Source organism: Petromyzon marinus, unplaced genomic scaffold (assembly GCF_048934315.1).
Source record: "Petromyzon marinus isolate PM22_M1 ecotype Great Lakes invasive population unplaced genomic scaffold, UKy_Petmar_22M1.pri1.0 PM_G_Scaffold_42, whole genome shotgun sequence".
Lineage (NCBI taxonomy): Eukaryota > Metazoa > Chordata > Hyperoartia > Petromyzontiformes > Petromyzontidae > Petromyzon > Petromyzon marinus.
The window spans coordinates 1807621-1827837 of NW_027422994.1; the positions used below are offsets into that span (position 1 = coordinate 1807621).

At 48.9% G+C, this 20217-nt stretch overlaps 1 protein-coding gene across 1 annotated transcript in view; it reads right to left on the bottom strand.

Annotated features, from left to right (window-relative positions):
• Positions 1–14150: 14150 nt before the first annotated feature.
• LOC142917111 (ADP-ribosylation factor-like protein 2-binding protein) overlaps positions 14151–20217 on the bottom strand; it is a 169972-nt gene continuing 163905 nt past the window's right edge. Inside the window, exon 4 of the mRNA XM_076061807.1 lies at positions 14151–14263. Within this exon, the coding sequence (XP_075917922.1) occupies positions 14183–14263 (81 nt within the window). The 3' untranslated portion in view covers positions 14151–14182. The remainder of the gene's footprint in view (positions 14264–20217) is intronic.

Below are 20217 nucleotides of genomic sequence, written 5' to 3' on the forward strand. Positions count from 1 at the left end.
AGAGAGACGCAGACTCCAAATATACAGGAGCAGCAGGCATAGTCAGGGTCGGGATCGAACCCACGACCTTCTGCATACCAGGCGAGGTAGTCAACATCTCATAGCCACCGTGATGATGATGATGAGAGAGAGACGCAAACTCCAAATATACAGCAGCAGGCATCGTTAGGGTCGGGATCGAACCCACGACCTCCTGTGCACCAGGCGAGGTAGTCAACATCTCATAGCCACCGTGGTGATGATGGTGGTGGAACCCACGACCTCCTGCGTACCAGGCGAGAGAGTCAACATCTCCTAGCCTCCGTGATGATGATGATGAGAGAGAGAGAGATGCAGACTGCAAATATACAGCAGTAAGCATCGTCAGGGTCGGGATCGAACCCATGACCTCCTGTATGTCAGGCGAGGTAGTCAATATCTCCTAGCCACCGTGATGATGATGGTGGTGGAACCCACGACCTCCTATGTACCAGGCGAGGTAGTCAACATCTCCTAGCCACCGTGATGATGATGATGAGAGACGCAGACTTAAAATATACAGCAGCAAGCATCGTCAGGGTCGGGATCGAACCCACGACCTCCTGCATACCAGGCGAGGTAGTCAACATCTCATAGCCACCGTGATGATGATGGTGGTGGAACCCACAACCTCCTGCGTACCAGGCGAGGTAGTCAACATCTCATAGCCACCGTGATGATGATGGTGGTGGAACCCACGTCCTCCTGCGTACCATGCAAGGTAGTCAACATCTCATAGCCACCGTGATGATGATGGTGGTGGAACCCACGACCTCCTGCATACCAGGCGAGGTAGTCAACATCTCCTAGCCACCGTGATGATGATGGTGGTGGAACCCACGACCTCCTGCGTACCAGGCGAGGTAGTCAACATCTCCGAGCCACCATAGCGCACTCCTTGTGAAGGACCCAGCGCAGAAGATCCCTGGCTTTTGATCTCCCACGAAGGTCGTGGTCCACCCTAAACAGCATCCACTGCGCAAAACCATGGCAGATACGTATGCCTGTTGTGACCCCGTGCTCCTACCGGACATCTGTGAACCAAAAAAAAAAGAGCTTCATAGCTCATCAGATTCCTCCTGCGGTCTGAAGTAAAGACCCCGAATCTGATGTACAAATGCTTGAGACCCTGAAAACCTTTCATGGGCATGTCCACCTCAGCTGTACTTAACTCAGCTCACTTGGTTTCTCTAATCAAGGACATCTCACTGCCTCCAGATGATTTGCTTGTCAGTTTCGATGTAAGTCTCTCTGTTCACCAATGTACCGGTACCTGACACCATTGCAATCATTGAAGACTTGGTCCAACAGGGACTGAATCCAGATGCACCAACCTGGAATGGTACATTCTACAAACAAAATGAGGGTACCCCAATGGGTTCTCCCTTATCGCCAGTGGTAGTGAATGCTTTCATGGAGAAATTTGAGACAGATGCCATCCAGACATCCACCCTACGTCCTTCCCTGTGGAAGAGATACGTAGATGACACTTTCATCATCTGGCCACATGGCCTGCCATCACTGAACCAATTTCTCAACCACATCAATTCCATACAACCGTCTATCAAATTCACCATGGAAGTGGAAAAGGATGGCAAGCTACCATTCCTGGATGTTTTGATCGAGAAGAGACCTGATGGCTCGTCGGGACATTCGGTGTACAGGAAAGCCACCCACACGGATGCCTATCTAAAGCCTGACTCCCACCAACATCCAGCCCAGAAGAATTCCTTCATCAAAACACTACATTGCATCTGCGACCAGCGCCACCGAGCCAGTGAGTTGGAGCACGTGCACCAACCCCTCAGGATGAACAGATACTCGGACGGTACAATCCGCAAAGCTGTCTCCCCAGCCATGGGGAGTCAACCTTCTGAGGATCCAACCAAAACCATCACTTCGCCGTACATAGCAGGGGTTACCAAACATAGTTCTAAAATCTTAAACAAACAACAAGATCCGGGTTCGTTTCAACACAGAACAGTGACATCGGGGAAACGAAACGACATGTTTTGATTTAAAGCTTTCGTGACTGCAGTTATGCATATTATTGGTTCTTTCGGTAAAGTCACGTTGAAGGGAAACAATGATTTAAAATATTTTATTATTTTATTGTTTCCCTTCAATGTGACTTTACCGAAAGAACCAAGAATATGAAACGACACGTCTTGGACCGCGCGCGTGAACACAAGGCGGATCTGAAACACGGTAGGCCCAATACCTCTGCCGTTGCTGATCATTGTTTCAACGCTGTGGGCTCGCACGACATTGATTTTTCCAAGACGGAGGTACTCTGCAAACCTGCCGGCTACCTTCAGAGATTTGTTCATGAAGCCATCCAGATATATGAACACAGACACAACTTCAAGCGAGAAGATTCGGTACAAACTGAGCAATCATTGGAAGGACGTTATTAGCCAGGTCAAGTCATAACTGACTGTGATGTTTCCATCCTACCTGCATATGTCAGCTGTTATTTCCGACACTCTGTGAGTCTCTCTGTGCCTATCGCTTAGATATCTCATGCTCACATGTCCTTTGGATTGCACTATCATGCTCACATGTCCGATTGTGATGCTACTGGTGCTGATATTGATTGTGATGCTGCTGCCTATATTGATTGTGATGCTACTGGTGCTGATATTGTGAAGCTACTGGTGCCGATATTTATTGTGATGCTACTGGTGCTGATATTGATTGTGATGCTACTGGTGCCGATATTGATTGTGATGCTACTGGTGCCGATATTGATTGTGATGCTATTAGTGCTGATATTTATTGTGATGCTACTGGTGCTGATATTGATTGTGAAGCTACTGGTGCTGATATTAATTGTGAAGCTACTGGTGCTGATATCTATTGTGATGCTACTGGTGCTGATATTGATTGTGAAGCTACTGCTATTGTGATGCTACTGGTGCTGATATTTATTTTGAAGCTACTGGTGCTGATATTGTGATGCTACTGCTGCTGATATTGATTGTGATGCTACTGCTGCTGATATCGATTGTGATGCTACTGGTGCTGATATTGATTGCTTAAGCTACTGGTGCTGATATTGATTGTGATGCTACTGGTGCTGATATTGTGATGCTACTGGTGCTGATATTGATTATGATGCTGCTGGTGCTGATATTGATTGTGATGCTACTGCTGCTGATATTGATTGTGATGCTACTGATGCTGATATTGATTGTGATGCTACTGGTGCTGATATCGATTGTGATGCTACTGGTGCTGATATTGATTGTGATGCTACTGGTGCTGATATCGATTGTGATGCCACTGGTGCTGATATTGATTGTGATGCTACTGCTGCTGATATTGATTGTGATGCTACTGGTGCTGATATTGATTGTGATGCGACTGCTGCTGATATTGATTGTGATGCTACTGGTGCTGATATTGATTGTGATGCGACTGCTGCTGATATTGATTGTGATGCTACTGGTGCTGATATTGATTGTGATGCGACTGCTGCTGATATTGATTGTGATGCTACTGCTGCTGCTGGTGACGATGCCGCTAGTGGCTGTGAAGCAGCAGCAGCGGCAGCGGCAGCGATCATCCACCCAGAGAACCCCAACCGGACGCCACCGTTCACTCAACGCTCCTCCAAACGTTACAAAAGAAGTCGCTTTTATTGTTTTATCGCGAAGGTGCGGCTAACACCGCCGCCCCCGCCAACACGCGTGGACTCTCAACAAGCGGCGGCTGACACAACGGTGGTCAAAACGGTAACCACGCATGCGCATGCGCGCACACCAACATCCCTCGCTTAACCACTGCATATCAGAGATGTTCCCGAGCCGGCGCGGGCGTAGCGACGTCGCAGCAAAGTGAACTCCGTCCTTAGCTCCCTGCCCCCACGGCCCTGGCCCTGCTTGCCCCCCCCTCCCACGGCCCTGGCCCTGCTTGCCCCCCCCCCCGCAGCCCTGGCCCTGCTTGCCCCCCCCCCACGCCTGAGTCAAGACTCAGTCGTCGTCGTCGTCTTGCGAGAGCGGCAGTAGCAGTAGAGACTCGACCACAGTTCGGTTCAAGCTCGGCTCGGCAAACGGGAAGAAAAAAAAACATAAAACGCCCGTACTGTGCCAGTAAGTGTGCCTGGTGCGCTGCCTCCACTCAGGTGTGGCTAATGGAAAAACCACCACCCGTGCCGTGCCAGAGACCATACGAGTCGGCTCGGTTCGGGTTTGGCCAGTGGAAAAACACCACCCGTACCGTGCCAGGGGACCCCATGAGCTGGCTTGGTTCGGGTGTGGCCAGTGGAAAACCCCACCTGTACCGTGCCAGGGGACCCCACGAGCTGGCTTGGTTCGGGTGTGGCCAGTGGAAAAACACCACCCGTACCGTGCCAGGGGACCCCACGAGCTAGCTCGGTTCTGGTGTGGCCAGTGGAAAAACACCACCCGTGCCGTGCCAGGGGACCCCACGAGCTGGCTCGGTTCGGGTGTGGCCAGTGGAAAAACACCACCTGTGCCGTGTCAGGGGACCCCACGAGCTGGCTCGGTTCGGGTGTGGCCAGTGGAAAAACACCACCCGTACCGTGCCAGGGGACCCCACGAGCTGGCTCGGTTCGGGTGTGGCCAGTGGAAAAGGCGTACGTGCGCCTTAATTCGCATCACACAAGACAAAGATTCCCCGTGTAGCCTTCAACAGGCTGATGGGGCAAGTGTTGCTGAGCAGCACAGCACACGAGGGGGTGGGGGGAAGGGGTGACCAGGGCCACGGCCGGCCGCCTTTGTCTCCCCGGGTGCCGACGCTTCACAAATCGCACCAGGGTACTCGTTTGAGGCTGAGTCGACCTAGGGGAGGGTCGTATTTATCGATCGCCGACAATGTTAGCCGGGAATCGAACCCGGGTCGCCGGATTTGCCAGGTGACCAGGTGACTGGGTCACCAGGTTACCAGGTCACCAGATGAGTGGGTCACCAGGTCACCAGGTGACTGGGTCACCAGGTTACCAGGTGACTGGGTCACAAGGTCACCAAGTGACTGGGTCACCAGGTCACCAGGTGACTGGGTCACCAGGTTACCAGGTTACCAGGTCACCAGATGACTGGGTCACCAGGTTGCCAGGTGACCGGGTCACCTGGTTACCAGGTTGCCAGGTCGCGGGGTAACTGCGTCGCCAGGTCACCAGGTTGCCAGGTAACCAGGTCGTCGGGTGAACAGGTCGCCAGGGTCGCAAGGTGATCAGGTTGCCAGGTCACTGTGTCACCAGGTCACCTGGTGACAAGGTCACCAGGTGACCAGGTTATCAGGTTGCCAGGTCACCAGGTGAGCAGGTTATCAGGTCACCAGGTGAGCAGGTTATCAGGTCACCAGGCGAGCAGGTTATCAGGTCACCAGGTTATCAGGTCACCAGGTGAGCAGGTTATCAGGTCACCAGGTGAGCAGGTTATCAGGTCGCCAGGTCACCGGGTTATCAGGTCACCAGGTGACCAGGTTATCAGGTCACCAGGTTATCAGGTTACCAGGTCACCAGGTTATCAGGTCGCCAGATGACCAGGTTATCAGGTTGCCAGGTTACCAGGTGAGCAGGTTATCAGGTCACCAGGTGAGCAGGTTATCAGGTCACCAGGTTATCAGGTCACCAGGTTATCAGGTTACCAGGTCACCAGGTTATCAGGTCACCAGGTGACCAGGTTATCAGGTCACCAGGTGAGCAGGTTATCAGGTCGCCAGGTGACCAGGTTATCAGGTCACCAGGTTATCACGTCACCAGGTTATCAGGTTACCAGGTCACCAGGTTATCAGGTCGCCAGGTGACCAGGTTATCAGGTCACCAGGTAACCAGGTTATCAGGTTACCAGGTGACCAGGTTATCAGGTCACCAGGTGACCAGGTTATCAGGTCACCAGGTTATCAGGTGACCAGGTTATCAGGTTACCAGGTCACCAGGTCACCAAGTTATCAGGTTGCCAGGTCACCAGGTGACCAGGTTGCTTGGTCACCAGGTCACCAGGTTATCAGGTCACCAGGTTATCAGGTCACCAGGTTATCAGGTGACCAGGTTATCAGGTCATCAGGTTATCAGGTCACCAGGTGACCAGGTTATCAGGTCACCAGGTTATCAGGTCACCAGGTTATCAGGTGACCAGGTTATCAGGTCACCAGGTTATCAGGCCACCAGGTGACCAGGTTATCAGGTCACCAGGTGACCAGGTTATCAGGTCACCAGGTGACCAGGTTTTCAGGTCACCAGGTTATCAGGTTGCCAGGTCACCAGGTCATCAGGTCGCCAGGTCGCCAGGTGACCAGGTGACCAAGTGACCAGGTGACCAGGTCGCCAACTTGGCATCGCAGCGCACTAACCGCTGCACTGACGCTCCACCCCCCGCCACCACCACCACCACCACCACGCGCACACGACAACGCACGGACACACGGTGCGTACACACGGTGCGTACACACGGCAGGCACACACGGCAGGTACACACGGCAGGTACACACGGCACGTACACACGGCACGTACACATGGCACGTACACACGTCAGGTATCTGGTTCTACAGTTGATGATACAGCTGGTTCTACTGTTGTTGACACAGCTGGTTCTGCTGTTGATGATACAGCAGGTTCTACTAAGTTGATGATACAGCTGGTTCTGCTGTTGTTGATACAGCTGGTTCTGCTAAGTTGATGATACAGCTGGTTCTGCTAAGTTGTTGATACAGCTGGTTCTGCTGTTGTTGATACAGCTGGTTCTGCTAAGTTGATGATACAGCTGGTTCTGCTAAGTTGATGATACAGCTGGTTCTGCTGTTGATGATACAGCTGGTTCTGCTAAGTTGATGATACAGCTGGTTCTGCTAAGTTGATGATACAGCTGGTTCTGCTACAGTTGTTGACACAGCTGGTTCTTATTCTTAGTTTTTTCGGTAAAGTCACGTTGAAGAGAAACAACAAAATAACAAAATATATATAAAACAATAAAAAATTCTCACGACGTTTCGACCATAACTCAAACGGTCATCATCAGGTTCTTGATACAGCTGGTTCTGATTTAAAGCTTTCGTGACTGCAGTAATTCATATTCTTAGTTTTTTCGGTAAAGTCACGTTGAAGAGAAACAACAAAATAACAAAATATATATAAAACAATATTTTGTTATTTTGTTGTTTCTCTTCAACGTGACTTTACCGAAAAAACTAAGAATATGAATTACTGCAGTCACGAAAGCTTTAAATCAAAATTTAATCGCCTCTACGGGGAGGGTTTTCACGTAACTTTAAGATCCTTCAACAAACTCCGGGATAAGAAAGCTCAGCTGATCGAGTCTCTCACCTTCCTGAAGAGATGCCGCGACTCTGGGGTAATACCAATCGCATTTACACTGACCTCTGCTGCTGTAACTTCTTCTAATGCGAAACGAATTCTTTTCAAAACTAGCTTAGCTCTTATCTCAGAAAAAATCAGACTTATACGCACAGAACTAGATCAGTTAGACAAGACACTCTACAAATCACACTTATCATTGACGGCAATAATGTCCACATCGGATTGGGAACATGTAGACAATATGACTGCCTCTTCAGCTGCTACTATGTCGACCAAATGTAAGGAAAACCTGATTTCCAAATTTAACCTCCTCTTCAGCAAAAGACCGGACCCACACACCAAAAAGTTAGACGTTAATAAAGTCGTAATTAATCGCAGTAACAGTTCTATTTCCGATGGTCTGAAATCCGTTTTAGCTAAAGGTCTAAACTTTGCAGTCACACCTAAACACATACCAGTTAATGATATAATTGCCCAAGTAGACGTTGCTCTCAGGGGCCTGGGTCACATCGCTGCAGACGTAGCAAGATCTGAAATCGCTGCAACCCTCAAAAACGCTAAGATGCCAGCTAGCAACCTCAGCAAAGATGAGCGTTTTGAATTATATAAATTAAAAAAGAGGAATGATATTGTAGTTCTCTCAGCTGACAAAGGCAATGCTACTGTCATCATGGATAAAATAGAATACAACAACAAAATTAAAGAATTACTCGACGATGGTAGTTATACAAAAATAAAAAGAGATCCCACCAACAGCCTCGTCACACAAACCAACAAAATAATTTCTGATTCAACCGCATTAATTGATCAATCTAAACAGTTTTCGTTGAAACCTTCTGCTGCCAGGCCACCAAGATTATACGGCTTACCAAAAATACATAAAGTTGATACACCTCTTCGTCCCATAGTCTCTACTATCAGCTCCCCCACCTACAAACTAGCTCGTTTTTTGTCTGAAATCCTGCGTCCTTTCACTGGAAAGACCACCTCTGCGGTACAAAATTCTACTCACCTGGTATCAACAATCAAGGGTATTTCCCTGTCCCCAGACGACCTGCTTGTCAGTTTTGATGTAGTTTCCTTATTCACCAAGGTTCCTGTACCTGACACCATTGCAATCATTGAAGACTTGGTTCATCAAGGACTAAACACTGAGGTACCCCCACTGGTGAGACACTGTTTAACCAATACATACTTCACTTGGAATGGAACTTTCTACAAACAAACTGAGGGCACCCCAATGGGCTCCCCCCTTTCTCCAGTTATAGCTAACATTTTCATGGAGAAATTTGAGACTGACGCCATCCAGACTGCCACTCTGCGCCCAACCTTATGGAAGAGGTACGTGGATGACACTTTTGTCATCTGGCCACATGGCCGGCCTGCTCTAGACCAATTCTTCGACCACATCAATTCCATACACCCAGCCATCAGATTTACCATGGAAGTCGAAATAGATGGCAAGATACCTTTTTTGGATGTCCTAATTAAAAAGAGACCTGATGGTTCAATGAGCCACTCTGTCTACAGGAAAGCTACCCATACGGATGCTTATCTGAAACCGGATTCCCACCACCATCCATCACAGAAGAATTCTCTCATCAAGACTCTGTATCATAGAGCCCAATGCATATCCGACCAGGAACACATAAGCAGTGAACTCAAGCACGTACACCAAGCTCTTAGGGCTAATGGTTACTCCGACTATACAATCCGCAAAGCTATCACTCAAACCATGAAGAAGAACCCTCTTGAGGAGCCTTTCAAAACCATCACTTTACCCTACATTGCTGGGATCACAAAAAAGATCTCCAAAATCTTGAATAAACACAAGATCCAGGTCCGTTTCAACACATTACATAAAATCCGTGATCTGGTTCCGTCTGTAAAAGATGTGATTCCGGACATACAATACCCTGGTGTCTACAAACTAAGTTGCCTCTGTGGTAGTAGTTACATTGGAGAAACCAAACGCCATGTCTCGGACCGCATTCGTGAACATAAAGCAGACCTTAAACATGGTAGGACCAACACCTCGGCCGTAGCAGATCATTGTTCTAATTCAGTAGGCTCACATGCCATTGACTTTTCCAAGACGGAGGTTCTTTGTAAGCCATCTGGCTTCCATGAGAGATTCGTTCATGAGGCTATCCACATATACAAGCACAGAGACAATTTCAACCGAGAAGATGGATTCTATCTTAGCAATCATTGGAAAGATTTGATAAATCATTTCAGTTCTTGATTGATTGTTCACGCTTACAGTGGCTTTCAGACAGCATACATTATAAAAAATTTCGTCTCCCCCCTCCTCTTTTAAAATCAAATAAAATAGATGGACTAGTCCTGGGCAAACTGCCAATCGCTGCGCGTGACGCCAACGTTTTTTTTTATAAATAAATAAATGTGCCGTTTTAAAAATAAATTTATGCAAACCGACACACCTGATGATGACCGTTTGAGTTATGGTCGAAACGTCGTGAATTTTTTTTTATTGTTTTATATATATTTTGTTATTTTGTTGTTTCTCTTCAACGTGACTTTACCGAAAAAACTAAGAATATGAATATATAATACAGCTGGTTCTGCTAAGTTGTTGATACAGCTGGTTCTGCTGTTGTTGATACAGCTGGTTCTACTAAGTTAATGATACAGCTGGTTCTGCTAAGTTGCTGATACAGCTGGTTCTGCTAAGTTGTTGATACAGCTGGTTCTGCTGTTGTTGATACAGCTGGTTCTACTAAGTTAATGATACAGCTGGTTCTGCTAAGTTGCTGATACAGCTGGTTCTGCTAAGTTGTTGATACAGCTGGTTCTGCTGTTGTTGATACAGCTGGTTCTACTAAGTTAATGATACAGCTGGTTCTGCTAAGTTGCTGATACAGCTGGTTCTGCTAAGTTGTTGATACAGCTGGTTCTGCTGTTGTTGATACAGCTGGTTCTACTAAGTTAATGATACAGCTGGTTCTGCTAAGTTGCTGATACAGCTGGTTCTGCTAAGTTGTTGATACAGCTGGTTCTGCTAAGTTGTTGATACAGCTGGTTCTGCTGTTGTTGATACAGCTGGTTCTGCTAAGTTGTTGATACAGCTGGTTCTGCTAAGTTGTTGATACAGCTGGTTCTGCTAAGTTGTTGATACAGCTGGTTCTACTACAGATGATGATACAGCTGGTTCTGCTAAGTTGATGATACAGCTGGTTCTGCTAAGTTGATGATACAGCTGGTTCTACTACAGTTGATGATACAGCTGGTTCTGCTAAGTTGTTGATACAGCTGGTTCTGCTGTTGCTGATACAGCTGGTTCTGCTAAGTTGTTGATACAGCTGGTTCTGCTAAGTTGTTGATACAGCTGGTTCTGCTGTTGTTGATACAGCTGGTTCTACTAAGTTGATGATACAGCTGGTTCTGCTACAGTTGTCGATACAACTGGTTCTGCTAAGTTGTTGACACAGCTGATTCTACTAAGTTGCTGATACAGCTGGCTCTGCTAAGTTGTTGATACAGCTGGTTCTGCTGTTGTTGATACAGCTGGTTCTACTAAGTTAATGATACAGCTGGTTCTGCTAAGTTGCTGATACAGCTGGTTCTGCTAAGTTGTTGATACAGCTGGTTCTGCTGTTGTTGATACAGCTGGTTCTACTAAGTTAATGATACAGCTGGCTCTGCTAAGTTGCTGATACAGCTGGTTCTGCTAAGTTGTTGATACAGCTGGTTCTGCTGTTGTTGATACAGCTGGTTCTACTAAGTTAATGATACAGCTGGTTCTGCTAAGTTGATGATACAGCTGGTTCTGCTAAGTTGATGATACAGCTGGTTCTGCTAAGTTGTTGATACAGCTGGTTCTGCTAAGTTGATGACACAGCTGGTTCTACTACAGTTGATGATACAGCTGGTTCTGCTAAGTTGTTGATACAGCTGGTTCTGCTGTTGCTGATACAGCTGGTTCTGCTAAGTTGTTGATACAGCTGGTTCTGCTAAGTTGATGATACAGCTGGTTCTGCTGTTGTTGATACAGCTGGTTCTGCTAAGTTGTTGATACAGCTGGTTCTACTACAGATGATGATACAGCTGGTTCTGCTAAGTTGATGATACAGCTGGTTCTGCTAAGTTGATGATACAGCTGGTTCTGCTACAGTTGATGATACAGCTGGTTCTGCTGTTGTTGATACAGCTGGTTCTGCTGTTGCTGATACAGCTGGTTCTGCTAAGTTGTTGATACAGCTGGTTCTGCTGTTGTTGATACAGCTGGTTCTACTAAGTTGATGATACAGCTGGTTCTGCTACAGTTGTCGATACAGCTGGTTCTGCTAAGTTGTTGACACAGCTGATTCTACTAAGTTGCTGATACAGCTGGCTCTGCTAAGTTGTTGATACAGCTGGTTCTGCTGTTGTTGATACAGCTGGTTCTACTAAGTTAATGATACAGCTGGTTCTGCTAAGTTGCTGATACAGCTGGTTCTGCTAAGTTGTTGATACAGCTGGTTCTGCTGTTGTTGATACAGCTGGTTCTACTAAGTTAATGATACAGCTGGCTCTGCTAAGTTGCTGATACAGCTGGTTCTGCTAAGTTGCTGATACAGCTGGTTCTGCTAAGTTGTTGATACAGCTGGTTCTGCTGTTGTTGATACAGCTGGTTCTACTAAGTTAATGATACAGCTGGTTCTGCTAAGTTGATGATACAGCTGGTTCTGCTAAGTTGATGATACAGCTGGTTCTGCTAAGTTGTTGATACAGCTGGTTCTGCTAAGTTGATGACACAGCTGGTTCTACTACAGTTGATGATACAGCTGGTTCTGCTAAGTTGTTGATACAGCTGGTTCTGCTGTTGCTGATACAGCTGGTTCTGCTAAGTTGTTGATACAGCTGGTTCTGCTAAGTTGATGATACAGCTGGTTCTGCTGTTGTTGATACAGCTGGTTCTGCTAAGTTGATGATACAGCTGGTTCTGCTACAGTTGTTGATACAGCTGGTTCTGCTAAGTTGTTGACACAGCTGATTCTGCTAAGTTGTTGATACAGGTGGTTCTGCTACAGTTGATGATACAGCTGGTTCTGCTGTTGTTGATACAGCTGGTTCTGCTAAGTTGATGATACAGCTGGTTCTGCTAAGTTGATGATACAGCTGGTTCTGCTGTTGATGATACAGCTGGTTCTGCTATGTTGTTGACACAGCTGGTTCTGCTGTTGATGATACAGCTGGTTCTACTACAGTTGATGATACAGCTGGTTCTACTAAGTTAATGATACAGCTGGTTCTACTACAGTTGATGATACTGCTGGTTCTGCTACAGTTGTTGACACAGCTGGTTCTGCTAAGTTGATGATACAGTTGGTTCTGCTATAGTTGCTGATACAGCTGGTTCTGCTGTTGCTGATACAGCTGGTTCTGCTAAGTTGCTGATACAGCTGGTTCTACTACAGTTGATGATACAGCTGGTTCTGCTAAGTTCTTGATACAGCTGGTTCTGCTAAGTTGTTGATACAGCTGGTTCTGCTGTTGTTGATACAGGTAGTTCTACTACAATTGTTGATACAGCTGGTTCTGCTGTTGTTGATACAGCTGATTCTGCTGTTGTTGATACAGCTGGTTCTGCTACAGTTGATGATACAGCTGGTTCTGCTAAGTTGTTGATACAGCTGGTTCTGCTACAGTTGCTGATACAGCTGGTTCTGCTAAGTTGATGATACAGCTGGTTCGGCTGTTGTTGATACAGTTTCAACTAAAGCTATTTGCCGCAGCTGCTCCTACAGCTTGTGCTAAAGCTGCTGCTACTGCTGTTCCTACATGAGCTGTTTCCATTGCTGCTGCTGCTACTGCTGCTCCTACATGAGCTGTTTCCATTGCTGCTGCTGCTACTGCTACTCCTACATGAGCTGTTTCCATTGCTGCTGCTGCTGCTGCTACTACTGTTCCTACACGAGCTGTTTCCATTGCTGCTGCTGCTACTCCTACACGAGCTGTTCCATTGCTGCTGCTGCTACTGCTGCGTCTCCAACAGCTGCCGCGCACACACTGTGACACGTGGGCATGTCTCTCCTATGGCTACTGATAGTGTTGGCATTGGTGACTGAGTGAGAGCTCGCAGCTGGTGAGAGAGTGAGTGAGCAGATGGTGAGCGAGCGAGTTCACAGCTAGGTGAATGCGCTCACAGTCGAGGATTGGTTGTGTGATTGAGCTAACAGCCGGTGAGTTAGCGAGTGAGTGAGTGAGCGAGTGAGAGAGTGTGTGAGTGAGTGTGTGAGTGAGTGAGTCAGTGGGTGAGTGAGTGGGTGTGTGAGTGAGTGAGGGAGTGTGTGAGTGAGTGTGTGAGTAAGTGAGTCAGTGGGTGAGTGAGTGGGTGTGTGAGTGAGTGGGTGAGTGAGCGAGCGAGTGAGTGGGTGGGTGAGTGAGTGAGTGTGTGAGTGAGTGAGTATGTGAGTGAGTGAGTGAGCGAGTGATTGAGCTCACAGCTGCTGAGTGAGTGAGTGAGCGAGTAGGTGAATGAGCGAGTGGGTGAATGAGTGAGTGGGTAAGTGAGTGGGTGAGTGTGTGAGTGAGTGAGTGGGTGAGTGAGCGGGTGAGTGAGTGAGTGTGTGAGTGGGTGAGTGAGTGAGCGGGTGAGTGAGTGTGTGAGTGAGTGAGTGGGTGAGTGAGCGGGTGAGTGAGTGTGTGAGTGGGTGAGTGAGTGAGTGGGTGAGTGAGCGGGAGAGTGAGTGAGTGAGCGAGTGAGTGAGTGAGTGGGTGAGTGTGTGAGTGAGTGAGTGGGTGAGTGAGCGGGTGAGTGAGTGTGTGAGTGGGTGAGTGAGTGAGCGGGTGAGTGAGTGTGTGAGTGAGTGAGTGGGTGAGTGAGCGGGTGAGTGAGTGAGTGAGCGAGTGAGTGAGTGAGCGGGCAAGCGGGCGCCTCTATCGCAAGGCTTGCCAACTTGCGGACAGAGAGGTGACCACGAGGCCAGACCCCAGGTCAAACCCACGCCCCTCCTTCTCCTGCGCACACACAGAGTGGTGGTGGTGGTGACGGTGGTGGTGGTGACGGTGGTGGTGACGGTGGTGGTGGTGACGGGTGATGGTGATAGTGGTGGAGGCAGAAAGGAGGAGTATTCAGGCGTTGTATACAAGGACACAAACAGAGGGTAGGAAGCAGTCTGTGTGAGTCTATGGGTCTCTGCGTGAGTCTATGGGTCTCTGCGTGAGTCTATGGGTCTATGCTGTGTGAGTCTATGGGTCTCTGTGCGAGTCTGTGGGTCTCTGTGCGAGTCTGTGGGTCTCTGTGTGAGTCTATGGGTCTCTGCGTGAGTCTATGGGTCTCTGCTGTGTGAGTCTATGGGTCTCTGTACGAGTCTGTGGTCTCTGTGTGAGTCTGTGGGTCTCTGTCTGAGTCTATGGGTCTCTGATTGAGTCTATGGGTCTCTATGCGAGTCTGCGGGTCTCTGTGTGAGTCTATGGGTCTCTGTGTGAGTCTATGGGTCTCTGTGTGAGTCTATGGGTCTCTGTGTGAGTCTATGGGTCTTTGTGTGAGTCTATGGGTCTCTGTGTGAGTCTGTGGGTCTCTGTGTGAGTCTATGGGTCTCTGTGTGAGTCTATGGGTCTCTGTGTAAGTCTGTGGGTCACTGTGTGAGTCTGTGTCTCTGTGTGAGTCTATGGGTCTCTGTGTTAGTCTATGGTTCTCTGTGTGAGTCTATGGGTCTCTGTATGAGTCTATGGGTCTCTGTGTGAGTCTATGGGTCTCTGTGTGAGTCTGTGGATCTCTGTGCGAGTCTGTGGGTCTCTGTGCGAGTCTGTGGGTCTCTGTGTGAGTCTATGGGCCACTGTGTGAGTCTGTGGGTCTCTGTGTGAGTCTATGGGTCTCTGTGTGAGTCTATGGGTCTCTGTGTGGGTCTATGTGTCTCTGTGTGAGTCTATGGGTCTCTGTGTGAGTCTATGTGTCTCTGCGTGAGTGTATGGGTCTGTGTGTGAGTCAATGGGTCTCTGTGTGAGTCTATGGGTCTCTGTGTGAGTCTATGGGTCTCTGTGTGAGTCTGTGGGTCTCTGTGTGAGTCTGTGGGTCTCTGTGTGAGTCTATGTGTGTCTGTGTGAGTCTATGGGTCTCTGTGTGAGTCTATGGGTCTCTGTGTGAGTCTATGGGTCTCTGTGTGAGTCTATGTGTCTCTGTGTGAGTCTGTGGGACTCTGCTGTGAGTCTATGGGTCTCTGCTGTGTGAGTCTATGGGTCTCTGTGCGAGTCTGTGGGTCTCTGTGCGAGTCTGTGGGTCTCTGTGTGAGTCTATGGGTCTCTGCGTGAGTCTATGGGTCTCTGCTGTGTGAGTCTATGGGTCTCTGTGCGAGTCTGTGGGTCTCTGTGCGAGCCGATGTGTCTCTGTGTGAGTCTATGGGTCTCTGTGTGAGTCTATGGGTCTCTGTGTGAGTCTATGTGTCTCTGTGTGAATCTGTGGGTCTCTGCGTGAGTCTATGGGTCTCTGCTGTGAGTCTATGGGTCTCTGCTGTGTGCGTCTATGGGTCTCTGTGCGAGTCTGTGGGTCTCTGTGCGAGTCTGTAGGTCTCTGTGTGAGTCTATGGGTCTCTGCGTGAGTCTATGGGTCTCTGCTGTGTGAGTCTATGGGTCTCTGTGCGAGTCTGTGGGTCTATGTGCGAGTCTGTGGGTCTCTGTGTGAGTCTATGGGTCTCTATGTGAGTCTATGGGTCTCTGTGTGAGTCAAGGGGGTCTCTGTGTGAGTCTGTGGGTCTCTGTGTGAGTCTGTGGGTCTCTGTCTGAGTCTATGGGTCTCTGATTGAGTCTATGGGTCTCTATACGAGTCTGCGGGTCTCTGTGTGAGTCTATGGGTCTCTGTGTGAGTCTATGGGTCTCTGTGTGAGTCTATGGGTCTCTGTGTGAGTCTATGGGTCGTTGTGTGAGTCTATGGGGCTCTGTGTGAGTCTATGGGTCTCTGTGTGAGTCTATGGGTCTCTGTGTGAGTCTGTGGATCTCTGTGCGAGTCTGTGGGTCTCTGTGTGAGTCTGTGGGTCTCTGTGTGAGTCTGTGGGTCTCTGTCTGAGTCTATGGGTCTCTGATTGAGTCTATGGGTCTCTATGCGAGTCTGCGGGTCTCTGTGTGAGTCTATGGGTCTCTGTGTGAGTCTATGGGTCTCTGTGTGAGTCTATGGGTCTCTGTGTGAGTCTATGGGTCGTTGTGTGAGTCTATGGGTCTCTGTGTGAGTCTATGGGTCTCTGTGTGAGTCTATGGGTCTCTGTGTGAGTCTGTGGATCTCTGTGCGAGTCTGTGGGTCTCTGTGTGAGTCTGTGGGGCTCTGTGTGAGTCTGTGGGTCTCTGTGTGAGTCTATAGGTCTCTGTGTGAGTCTATGTGTCTCTGTGTGAGTCTATGGGTCTCTGTGTGAGTCTATGTGTCTCTGTGTGAGTCTATGGGTCTCTGTGTGAGTCTATGTGTCTCTGTGTGAGTCTATGGGTCTCTGTGTGAGTCTATGTGTCTCTGTCTGAGTCTATGGGTCTCTGTGTGAGTCTATGGGTCGTTGTGTGAGTCTATGGGACTCTGTGTGAGTCTATGGGTCTCTGTGTGAGTCTATGGGTCTCTGTGTGAGTCTGTGGATCTCTGTGCGAGTCTGTGGGTCTCTGTGTGAGTCTGTGGGGCTCTGTGTGAGTCTGTGGGTCTCTGTGTGAGTCTATGGTCTCTGTGTGAGTCTGTGGGTCTCTGTGTAAGTCTATGGGTCTCTGTGTGAGTCTATTGGTCTCTGTGTGAGTTTATGGGTCTCTGTGTGAGTCTATGGGTCTATGTGTGAGTCTGTGGATCTCTGTGCTAGTCTGTGGGTGTCTGTGTGAGTCTGTGGGTCTCTGTGTGAGTCTATGGGTCTCTGTGTGAGTCTGTGGGTCTCTGTGTGAGTCTATGGGTCTCTGTGTGAGTCTATGTGTCTCTGTGTGAGTCTATGGGTCTCTGTGTGAGTCTATGTGTCTCTGTGTGAGTCTATGGGTCTCTGTGTGAGTCTATGTGTCTCTGTGTGAGTCTATGGGTCTCTGTGTGAGTCTATGTGTCTCTGTCTGAGTCTATGGGTCTCTGTGTGAGTCTATGTGCCCTGTGTGAGTCTATGGGTCTCTGTGTGAGTCTATGTGTCTCTGTGTGAGTCTGTGGGTCTCTGTGCGAGTCTGTGGGTCTCTGTGTGAGTCTATGGGCCACTGTGTGAGTCTGTGGGTCTCTGTGTGAGTTTAAGGGTCTCTGTGTGAGTCTATGGGTCTCTGTGTGGGTCTATGTGTCTCTGTGTGAGTCTATGGGTCTCTGTGTGAGTCTATGTGTCTCTGTGTGAGTGTATGGGTCTCTGTGTGAGTCAATGGGACTCTGTGTGAGTCTATGGGTCTCTGTGTGAGTCTATGGGTCTCTGTGTGAGTCTGTGGGTCTCTGTGTGAGTCTGTGGGTCTGTGTGTGAGTCTATGTGTGTCTGTGTGAGTCTATGGGTCTCTGTGTGAGTCTATGGGTCTCTGTGTGAGTCTATGGGTCTCTGTGTGAGTCTATGTGTCTCTGTGTGAGTCTGTGCGACTCTGCTGTGAGTCTATGGGTCTCTGCTGTGTGAGTCTATGGGTCTCTGTGCGAGTCTGTGGGTCTCTGTGCGAGTCTGTGGGTCTCTGTGTGAGTCTATGGGTCTCTGCGTGAGTCTATGGGTCTCTGCTGTGTGAGTCTATGGGTCTCTGTGCGAGTCTGTGGGTCTCTGTGCGAGTCGATGTGTCTCTGTGTGAGTCTATGGGTCTCTGTGTGAGTCTATGGGTCTCTGTGTGAGTCTATGTGTCTCTGTGTGAATCTGTGGGTCTCTGCGTGAGTCTATGGGTCTCTGCTGTGAGTCTATGGGTCTCTCCTGTGTGAGTCTATGGGTCTCTGTGCGAGTCTGTGGGTCTCTGTGCGAGTCTGTAGGTCTCTGTGTGAGTCTATGGGTCTCTGCGTGAGTCTATGGGTCTCTGCTGTGTGAGTCTATGGGTCTCTGTGCGAGTCTGTGGGTCTCTGTGCGAGTCTGTGGGTCTCTGTGTGAGTCTGTGGGTCTCTGTGTGAGTCTGTGGGTCTCTGTCTGAGTCTATGGGTCTCTGATTGAGTCTATGGGTCTCTATGCGAGTCTGCGGGTCTCTGTGTGAGTCTATGGGTCTCTGTGTGAGTCTATGGGTCTCTGTGTGAGTCTATGGGTCTCTGTGTGAGTCTATGGGTCGTTGTGTGAGTCTATGGGGCTCTGTGTGAGTCTATGGGTCTCTGTGTGAGTCTATGGGTCTCTGTGTGAGTCTGTGGATCTCTGTGCGAGTCTGTGGGTCTCTGTGTGAGTCTGTGGGTCTCTGTGTGAGTCTGTGGGTCTCTATCTGAGTCTATGGGTCTCTGATTGAGTCTATGGGTCTCTATGCGAGTCTGCGGGTCTCTGTGTTAGTCTATGGGTCTCTGTGTGAGTCTATGGGTCTCTGTGTGAGTCTATGGGTCTCTGTGTGAGTCTATGGGTCGTTGTGTGAGTCTATGGGTCTCTGTGTGAGTCTATGGGTCTCTGTGTGAGTCTGTGGATCTCTGTGCGAGTCTGTGGGTCTCTGTGTGAGTCTGTGGGTCTCTGTGTGAGTCTGTGGGTCTCTGTGTGAGTCTATGGGTCTCTGTGTGAGTCTATGTGACTCTGTGTGAGTCCATGGGTCTCTGTGTGAGTCTATGGGTTTCTGTGTGAGTCTATGGGTCTCTGTGTGAGTCTATGGGTCTCTGTGTGAGTCTGTGGGTCTCTGTGTGAGTCTGTGGGTCTCTGTGTGAGTCTATGGGTCTCTGTGTGAGTCTATGGGTCTCTGTGTGAGTCTATGTGTCTCTGTGTGAGTCTATGTGTCTCTGTGTGAGTCTATGGGTCTCTGTTTGAGTCTATGGGTCTCTGTGTGAGTCTATGTGTCTCTGAGTGAGTCTGTGGGTCTCTGTGTGAGTCTATGGGTCTCTGTGTGAGTCTAAGGGTCTCTGTGTGAGTCTATGGGTCTCTGAGTGAGTCTATGGGTCTCTATATGAGTCTATGGGTCTCTGCGTGAGTCTATGGGTCTCTGAGTGAGTCTATTGGTCTCTGTGTGAGTCTATGGGTCTCTGTGTGAGTCTATGTGTCTCTGTGTGACTCTATGGGTCTCTGTGTGAGTCTATGGGTCTCTGTGCGAGTCTATGGGTCTCTGTGTGAGTCTATGGGTCTCTGTGTGAGTCTATGTGTCTCTGTGTGAGTCTGTGGGTCTCTGTGTGAGTCGATGGGTCTCTGTGTGAGTCTAAGGGTCTCTGTGTGAGTCTATGGGTCTCTGAGTGAGTCTATGGGTCTCTATATGAGTCTATGGGTCTCTGCGTGAGTCTATGGGTCTCTGAGTGAGTCTATTGGTCTCTGTGTGAGTCTATGGGTCTCTGTGTGAGTCTGTGGGTCTCTGTGTGAGTCTGTGGGTCTCTGTGTGAGTGTATGGGTCTCTGCGTGAGTCTGTGAGTCTCTGTGTGAGTCTATGGGTCTCTGTGTGAGTCTATGGGTCTCTGTGTGAGTCTATGGGTCTCTGTGTGAGTCTATGTGTCTCTGTGTGAGTCTATGGGTCTCTGTGTGAGTCTATGTGTCTCTGTGTGAATCTGTGGGTCTCTGCGTGAGTCTATGGGTCTCTGCTGTGAGTCTATGGGTCTCTGCTGTGTGAGTCTATGGGTCTCTGTGCGAGTCTGTGGGTCTCTGTGCGAGTCTGTGGGTCTCTGTGTGAGTCTATGGGTCTCTGCGTGAGTCTATGGGTCTCTGCTGTGTGAGTCTATGGGTCTCTATGCGAGTCTGTGGGTCTCTGTGCGAGTCTGTGGGTCTCTGTGTGAGTGTATGGGTCTCTGCGTGAGTCTGTGAGTCTCTGTGTGAGTCTATGGGTCTCTGTGTGAGTCTATGGGTCTCTGTGTGAGTCTATGGGTCTCTGTGTGAGTCTATGTGTCTCTGTGTGAGTCTATGGGTCTCTGTGTGAGTCTATGTGTC